Consider the following 8988-nt stretch of genomic DNA (forward strand, 5'->3'; position numbering starts at 1 on the left):
GGTAGAAATTCAAATATAAATAAATAAATAAATAAATAAATTATTATAATTTGTATTACAATCCATATAAACTTATTTATATTTATACGGAACGTATTTGTGTTACTTATATGACTCTTTCACCAGGGTCTTTATGTCCCTTCAGTGCTGAATTTGAAACACTCTCATCCTATGGACGTACACAGAGCACAGTTTCAACAGAAATCTCAAAGAGGTGTAGTTCTGCGATACACTACCCCTATACATGGAGGTTCCATTTAGCTGCTGTGTTCTGCTCAGAGAGGTCTAATGCCATAAAGTCCACCCTGCAAAGTGGTTGTTTTCCCCAGGGGAACTGATCTCTCTGGTCTGGAGACCAATCAGTTTGGGAGATCTCCAGGCCCCACCTGGAGACTGGCAACCCTAAATGCAGGTTTATGGTCCCATTGTGTTCAGCTTATGTGTGTTTGCTCATGTTTGGTGAGCCAGTGTGGTGTCGTGGTTAAGTGCGCGGACTCTAATCTGGGAGAACTGGGTTTAATTCCCCACTCCTCCACTTGCAGCTGGCTGGATGACCTTGGGCAAGCCGTAGTTCTGATAAGAGCTGTTCTTGAAAAAGAGCAGTTTCTGTCAGAGCTCTCTCAGCCCCACCCACCTCACAGGGTGTCTCTTGTGGGGAGGGGAAGGGAAAGGAGATTGTGAGCCGCTGTGAGACTCCGAGTGAAGGGCGGGGTATAAATCCAGTCTCCTCCTCCTCCTCCTCCTCCTCATTGCATGCTCCTGTCTGCCACTTTGAGGGCCAGAAACTTGATTTTTCTTTTGAGACAATTTTGGGACTTTTCGGAGCCTAGGGAGAGTCCTGCGTCCAGAGTGTGACTCCATGCAGGTGCCATGTCGGAGCAAGGGGCCTCAGAAGGTCGACAAACTCCTTACCCTGCAGTCCTGTCTAGCTGTGGAAATTAAAATTGGAAACTCTTCATTCCCCTCCCCCCTTCTCTTCCTTCTTTCAGGCGGACGTCATTCTGCTTGTCACGTGTTCCATCAGGTCAGAATCTCCCTGTATGTATATTTTATTTCTTTGATCTTCAAAGTGGTGCCAACCAAGTGTGAGTGTCAAGAAATGGCAATGAGAGAAATGAAGAGGGTCCCAGAGCCCAGAGTCCGCCGGAGGTCGTGTGGCTCACTGGGGGGAGCCCCTGCTTTGAACACAGAAGGTCCCGGATTCAGTCTCTGGCAGCCAGTTTGGTGTAGTGGCTAGGAGCGCGGACTTTAATCTGGGAGAACTGGGTTTGATTCCCCACTCCACATGCAGCTGCTGGTGTGACCTTGGGCCAGTCACAAGTTCTCTCAGAGCTGTTCTCTCAGGAGCAGTTCTCGAGAGAGCTCTCGGCCCCACCTACCTCCCGGGGTGTCTGTTGTAGGGAGGGGAAGGGAAAAGAAGATTGTAAACTGCTCCGAGATTCCTTTGGGTAGTGAAAGGTGGGATATAAATCCAATCTCCTCTCCTCTTCAAGCCATCCCCGGGAACACACACATGAATGCATGAAACTGCCATACCAAATCAGATCCTCGGTCCCGTATTCTCCTCAGACGGGCAGCAGCTCTCCAGGGTCTCAGGCGGAGGTCTTTCGCATCACCTACTGCCTGGTCCTTTTAGCAGGAGATGCTCGGGATTGAACCTGGGACCTTCTGCATGCCAGGCAGAGGCTCTTCCACTGAGCCACGGCCCCTTCCCATAGCTCTCCAGGGTCTCATGCTGAGGACTTTCCCATCTCTTCCTGCCTGGTCCTTTTAACTGGAGATGCTGGGGACTGAACCTGGGACCTTCTGCATGCCAGGCAGAGGCTCTGCCACTGAGCCACAGCCCCTTCCCATAGCTCTCCAGGGTCCCAGGCTGAGGTCTTTCCCATCACCTCCTGCCTGGTCCTTTTAACTGGAGATGCTGGGGATTGAACCTGGGACCTTCTGCATGCCAGGCAGAGGCTCTGCCACTGAGCCACAGCCCCTTCCCATAGCTCTCCAGGGTCTCAGGTCAAGGTCTTTCACGTCACCTACTGCCTGGTCCTTGTAACTGGAGATGCTGCCGGGGATTGAATTTGGGGCCTTCTGCATTGCCAGGCAAAGGCTCTTCCACTGAGCCTCGGCCCCTTCCCATAGCTCTCCAGGGTCTTTGGCATCACCTCCTGCCTGGTCTTTTGAACTGGAGATGCCGGGGATTGAACCTGGGACCTTATGCGGGCCAAGCAGAGGCTCTGCCACTGAGCCACAGCCCCTCTTTACAGGTCTCCAGGGTCTCCGGCAGAGGTCTTTCCCATCACTTCCTGTCTGGTCCTTTTAACTGGAGGAGCCGGGGATGGAACCTGGGACCTTCTGCATGCCAAGCAGATGCTCTTCCACTGAGCCACAGCCCCTCTTTCAGCTCACCAGGGTCTCAGGCGGAGGTCTTTTCCATCACCTCCTACCTGGTCCTTTTTAACTGAAGATGCTGGGGATTGAACCTGGGACCTTCTGCAGGCCAAGCAGAAGCTTTACCACTGAGCCATGGGCCCCTCTTTACAGCTCTCCAGGGTCTCAGGCTGAGGTCTTTCCCATCTCCTCCTGCCTGGTCCTTTTAGCTGGAGATGCCGGGGATTGAACCTGGGACCTTCTGCATGCCAAGTAGAGGCTCTGTCACTGAGCCATGGTCCTTCCCTAACAGAGTCAGTCCGGAATCCTCTTCTACTTGAAGAAGACAGTGGACTGGCTCAATTGTAATTAGACCTTGGGAACAAGGGATGCTGTAACTTTAGGCATCTGCTAACCTTCCCATGCCAAGTTGATTGATATAATTTAAATGGGGAATGGATTTATTGGTTCAGCACCCATGGATCTTTTTTGGGGGAATGGAGGAATCTTCCGGGGATGCAGGCCCAGCAGAGGAAGATGTTGCGATCTGTGGATCTGTTGCAGTCCAGTCTCTCCTTCCTGAAGTGAAGCTGATGTGTCTTGGACTGATGAACTGTCCCATCTGGGGTCTGAGCTTGGGAGAGCCCCTAGTCCTGATTTGCCTCCCCCATCAGCTACGCTGCAAAACTCTCAGCCCCAATTGTCGATATGGGGATAAGAGCAACCGGCCTACCTCACAGGCTTGTTGTGAGATAATGTCTTAGAAGCTCTGGGAGAATGAACGACAATGGAATGGTTATTATTATAGCACTTTTATGCTACCCAGCCATCTGATCAGGATCCACAAGGTGACAAATGTAAAAAAACGACGACAACATTAAAACGTTCGAGCAATTAAAAATTGTTAAAACGATAAAGTAAATTTAATTAAAATACACACAAACTGTATTAGAAGGAGGGCCAGTAACCATTATTGGGGTACGCCAGACCAAACAAAAGAGTCTTCACTTGCTGGTGAAAGACACCTGTCACAGCTCAGGTGGGGTGTCACCTGACGCTGCCACCACTCTGGATTTAGGATCCCTTGAGAAGGCCCAGAGCACCCTCCCAAGACCTTTAGACCTCCCTTTTGGCCGAATACTAGGCGTGAGGACCAGGCAGAGTGAACAATGAAAATCGTTCATTGTATAAGAGGTCAAACCAACAAGGTGCAGAAATATAACAGTAAGTGAGTGAAAAGAAAAGAAATCAAATGCCCTAACATGTCTAAATATGTACTGTCCCTAGCTCACTATTTCAAGTGGCACTAGACTAGTCACCCTTCCCTCAGGATGAGGGTCTCTCCCCCACAGCAGCCTCAGTCCCTTCTTCCTGGGAAGAAGAACAGCTCTTCCTACTGCACCAGATCTTTTATTCCAAGCCCTCCTCTTTTCCTATTGGTCAGTTTTGGCTCCAAAACCCCTCAGGGGCTTCTGGGAGTTGTGGGCCCAGCCTCACCTACTGCTAGCCAGGCTCCCTGACCACCCCTCTGTCAACAGCCCAGATCATGACAACACCGATAGAGGGAGACAGATAAATCCCCCTGGGGAGGGAAATCCAAAGTCTTGGTGCCAAGACTGAGAAGTCCCTTTTCTCAGGTTGCCCCCCCTATCTTCGCTTCAGAGGGCAGGGGCAACGGAAGAACGGCCTCCAAAGAAGATGGGCCAGTTCATGTGGGTGGAGGACATATGGTTGTTCCCTCTAAGCTAGCTCGCCGTTTTTTAGCCTCCAGCTCACACATTTTCGTCTTAGCTCAGGAAGGAGGGCTCCAGGGAATACTAAATTTATGCAGCAGCCAAATTGCTCGCCCACAACTTTAATGCCAGTAGCTCACAAAGTAGGATTTTTGCTCACAAGACTCCAGAGCTTAGAGGGAGCACGGGATGTATGGTCGTTCCCTTCAGTTTCAACTGTTCAGCAGTTGTAGGTTCTCTGGTGTCAGGGCGTCATCAGCACCTAATGTATTTTGGGTCGGGGAGGGAGGAACACGCGATGCCTTCCCAGCAATGCTCCCTCTAAGCTGTGGAGTCTCGTGAGCAGAAATTCTACATTGTGAGCGGCTGGCAGTAAAGTTGTGAGCGAGAGAGATTTGGCTGCTGCATCAATGAGTTTGCTCTGGAGCCCTCCTTCCTGAGCGAAGATGAAAATGTGTGAGCCGGAGGCTAAAAAACTGTGAGCTGGCTCACACTACGTCAGCTTAGAGGGAACACTGCTTCCCCGTTGAAGGGGCCGTGTGTGCTGAGCAGAGATGGGTAAAGCTCTTCTTTCTTCTTTCTCAGGGAAAAGGCTGAGCGGACCATCTGGAACCGCCTGCGGCACCTCACGGCTCTGAAGTCCAAGCGGTCTTCCGCGCTGGTCCCACTCCGCATCGGGATTTTGGGTAAAAGAGACGGGGGGGGGGAGAACCGGGGGGGGGAGAAAGAGCTCAGGGTTGACAGAGGGGTGGTCCGGATCTTTTGTCCCTGGAGTGTGAGTTCTCTGTTTCGTGGGGAGGTCTCCTCTAACTTGCAGCTGTAGGTTCAGCCGCCTGGTTCTTCTGCGAGATAGAGCCTCGGAGACCGAGGTGGCATTCAGACTCCAAAACGGAACCTTCCTCGGGGTGTCTGCTTCCGAGCCCAACGCCCCGTTCTTTGGTCTCCTACCTCTTCGTCTCCCTGGTTCCTTGTCCACACTCCTGATCGGCAAGCTGGCCAGAGTGACGCTATTTTACAGCATAAATCTTAAAACGCTGTTGGTCCTGTACCGTTGCTGTGCGCAGTGTAGGTGAGTTAAATTTCGTCACAGTAGGAAACAGGATGTGGTAAATTGGGTAAGAGGGCAAGATGATGTCTAGACGTGTCTGATTAAGCGAAGCTGTGGTCTGGGAAAAGGAAAGGGTTTTGCAAGTTATGTAGGAAGTCATAACTGTTCCAAATCAGGGCAAAAAGGCATATATGCTTGGCAAATGTACCTATTTAGAAATCAAGGAAGGATAACCTCTGTAATTTAAAGACATCTGTGCATGTCTAAAAGTTGTTTGTCACATTGTATAAAAGGCTCGTGCTGATGGGAGAAATTGGACAGTTTCCCTTTCAATGATGTTTGGAAGTGGTGCACAGGTTCACTTCCAGTTGCTTGCGCCGCTTCAAATGTCATTTAAAGGGAACACCATGGTTCATGCCCATCCCTATTCTGTTTCGTGTGGCCATTTTGGTGTAGTGGTTCAGGAGCACTGACTCTAATCTGGGAGAACCGGGTTTGATTCCCCACTCCTCCACTTGCAGCTGCTGGTGTGACCTTGGGTGAGTCACAAGTTCTCTCAGAGCTGTTCTCTCGAGCAGTTCTCTCAGAGCTCTCTCAGCCCCGCCCACCTCACAGGGTGTCTGTTGTGGGGAGGGGAAGGAGATTGTAAGCCGCTCTGAGACTCCTTCAGGTAGTGAAGAGCAAGGTATAAATCCAATTTTCTCTTCTAATGGAGTCCTTGGGTTTGCTGCCAAGGTCCTCTTTATTGCAATAAAGTTGTTTCCCCTTCTGGAATCTCGCTGGTGTCAGGGTCGTTAGTCAGGTCACACCACACAGGGCTTCATAAGAAGATAAGTGTTTATTAGTGGTTCCAGTACTAAAGAACACGTGTACAGCTTGTGTCAGGAAAGGCCATCAGTATAAGGGCCTCTGACTTATAGTGAAATCAAACATCCCCCCCAATGAGTAGAAGCCAATGATTATAATTCACACGCACAGGCGAAAGCAAGCGTAGAAGCAGGCAAAGCGGAAAGCCGTTAAGGTTCCCAGTCGAGTTAATTGCAGCTGGAGACTACAAGGTCAACCCAAGGATAGCGCACAGTAGCTGCACAGGGAAGATCTGAGAACGAGGAGGAGAGTACCCCTCCCCATTCCAGATCCATGACAGGGCTACCTGACACCTGGTTGTGTTCGTCATTGGGCGGTGGCACACCAGGCTAAAGGCCTGTTTGGCTGACACTCCCCATTCTCCATCACCCACAGGCTGCATGGCGGAGAGGCTGAAGGAGAAGATCCTGGACCAGGAGAAGATGGTGGATGTTGTGGCCGGCCCCGATGCTTACCGCGACCTTCCCCGTCTCCTGGCAGTGGCCGAAACTGGCCAGCAAGCAGCCAACGTACTGCTGTCCCTGGACGAAACCTATGCGGATGTCCTGCCCGTCCAGACCAGCACCAGCTCCACGTCAGCATTTGTGTAAGAGCAAGTCAGAACGCGCAGGTCCTTTGCGAGGGCTCCAGATCAGTCGGACAGCGAGCTCCGAAGGATCAGAAAGATCCAGGAAGGATGTCGGTTTCAGTCCTTTCACCTCTGGGGGTGTGTCTCTGGACAACCAGTGCTGTGGAGTGGCTAGAGTGTAGGGTTGAGATCTGGGAGACCCAGGTTCGAATCCCCCACTCTGCCTTGGAAGTTGGCTGAGTAACCTTGGGCCACTCACACTCTCAGCGTAACCTACCTCATGGGGTTGTTGTGAGGATAAAATGGAGAAGTAAGAACATAAGAGAAGCCAGTGTTGGATCAGGCCAATGGACCATACAGACCAACACTTTGTGTCGCACAGTGGCCAGAAATACCAGGGGCCATGAGGAGGTCCCCCAGTGGGGCCAGGACATTAGATGACTTCCCACTGTTGCCCCCCCCCCCAACACCAAGAAATACAGGCCTATTTAAAACTACAATCCCACTGGGGAATAGACAATATTCAGCACCAGGCAGCCAACGTGGTGTAATGGTTGACAGACTAGGATTCGGTAGATCCGGGTTCAAATCTTGGTGAGGCTCACTATGTGCCTTTAAGCCAGTCACTGTGTCTCAGCCTAAACTTACCGCACAAGGCTGTTGTGAAGATGAGATGGCGGAGGAGAGGGCTCTGTATCTCCCCGGATGGAGGGCGTGATCGGCAGAAAGCCTCGGGCCAGTTCTGTCAGAGTAGCAGCATTCCAACCGTGGTCCGTGTGGATTGGCCACGGGTCTTTTGCCCTGGAAGAAAAGGCCTTCGAATCAGTGCTCCCTCTAAACTGTGGAGTCTGGTGAGCAAAAATTCTACTTTGTGAGCTCCTGGCATTAAAGTGGTGAGCGAGAGGTTTGGCTCCTCCATCAACTAGTTTGCTCTGTGGCCCTCTTTCCTGAGCTAAGACAACAAAGGTGTGATCCGGAGGCTAAAAAAACTGTGAGCTAGCTCACACTCACTCAGCTTAGAGGGAACATTGCTTATAATGCTGCTGATTTGTCCCCAGATCGCTTTTGCTGCTCCCTAAACATGTGGGCAATGGGGATCCAATAGATATTGTTTACCTTGACTTCCAGAAAGCTTTTGATAAAGTTCCTCATCAAAGGCTCCTAAGTAAGCTCAAAAATCATGGGATAAAAGGACAAGTCCTTTTATGGATCAAAAACTGGCTAATTAATAGAAAACAGAGAGTGAGTATAAATGGGCAATTTTCTCAGTGGAGGGGGGTAAGCAGTGGGGTACCGCAGGGATCAGTACTTGGACCACTGCTTTTTAACTTGTTCATTAATGATTTGGAGTTGGGAGTAAGCAGTGAAGTGGCTAAATTTGTGGATGATACAAAGTTGTTCAGGGTGGTGAAAACCAGTGAGGATTGTGAGGCACTCCAAAGGGATCTGTCAAGGATGGGCGAGTGGGCGTCAACATGGCAAATGGGGTTCAATGTGGCCAAGTGCAAGGTGATGCACATTGGAGCCAAAAATCCTAAATATAAATACACGTTGATGGGGTCTGAACTGGCAGAGACTGATCAAGAGAGAGATCTTGGAGTTGTAGTAGATAACTCACTGAAAATGTCGAGACAGTGTGTGACTGCAATAAAGAAGGCCAATGCTATGCTGGGGATTATTAGGAAGGGTATTGAAAACAGATCAGCCAATATAATAATGCCCCTATATAAATCAATGGTGCGACCTCATCTGGAATACTGTGTGCAATTCTGGTCACCACACCTTAAAAAGGATATTATAGCTTTGGAAAAAGTGCAGAAAAGGGCAACTCGAATGATAAAAGGGTTGGAACACTTTCCCTATGAGGAAAGGTTAAGGCGCTTAGGGCTCTTTAGCTTGGAGAAAAGACGACTGAGGGGTGACATGATCGAGGTTTATAAGATTATGCATGGGAAAGAGCAGGTAAAGAAAGAGGTACTTTTCTCCCTTTCTCACAATACAAGAACTCGTGGGCACTCCATGAAATTGCTGAGCGGTCGGGTTAGAACGGATAAAAGGAAGTACTTCTTCACCCAAAGAGTGATTAACACATGGAATTCACTGCCACAGGAAGTGGTGGGTGCTACAAGCATGGACGGCTTCAAAAGGGAATTAGATAAGCATATGGAGCAGAGGTCCATCAGTGGCTATTAGCCACAAGGTATAGCTAGGGGCTCTGGGGCAAGTGATGCTCTGTCTTCTTGGTGCTTGGGGGGGGGTCAACAGTGGGAGGGCTTCTAATGTCCTGGCCCCACTGCTGGACCTCCTGATGGCACTGGTATTTCTGGCCACTGTGTGACACAGAGTGTTGGACTGGATGGGCCTTTGGCCTGATCCAACATTGGCGTCTCTTATGTTCTTATGTACCT

The 8988-nt window shown here is 50.2% G+C and overlaps 1 protein-coding gene across 1 annotated transcript in view; it reads left to right on the top strand.

Annotated features, from left to right (window-relative positions):
* CDK5RAP1 (CDK5 regulatory subunit associated protein 1) overlaps positions 1-8988 on the top strand; it is a 34350-nt gene that overhangs the window by 8133 nt on the left and 17229 nt on the right. Inside the window, exons 4-6 of the mRNA XM_015420886.1 lie at positions 990-1024; positions 4683-4783; positions 6388-6598. Of these exons, the coding sequence (XP_015276372.1) occupies positions 990-1024; positions 4683-4783; positions 6388-6598 (347 nt within the window). The remainder of the gene's footprint in view (positions 1-989; positions 1025-4682; positions 4784-6387; positions 6599-8988) is intronic.

This window comes from Gekko japonicus, unplaced genomic scaffold (genome assembly GCF_001447785.1).
Source record: "Gekko japonicus isolate JY-2015 unplaced genomic scaffold, Gekko_japonicus_V1.1 scaffold2388, whole genome shotgun sequence".
Classification (NCBI taxonomy): Eukaryota; Metazoa; Chordata; class Lepidosauria; order Squamata; family Gekkonidae; genus Gekko; species Gekko japonicus.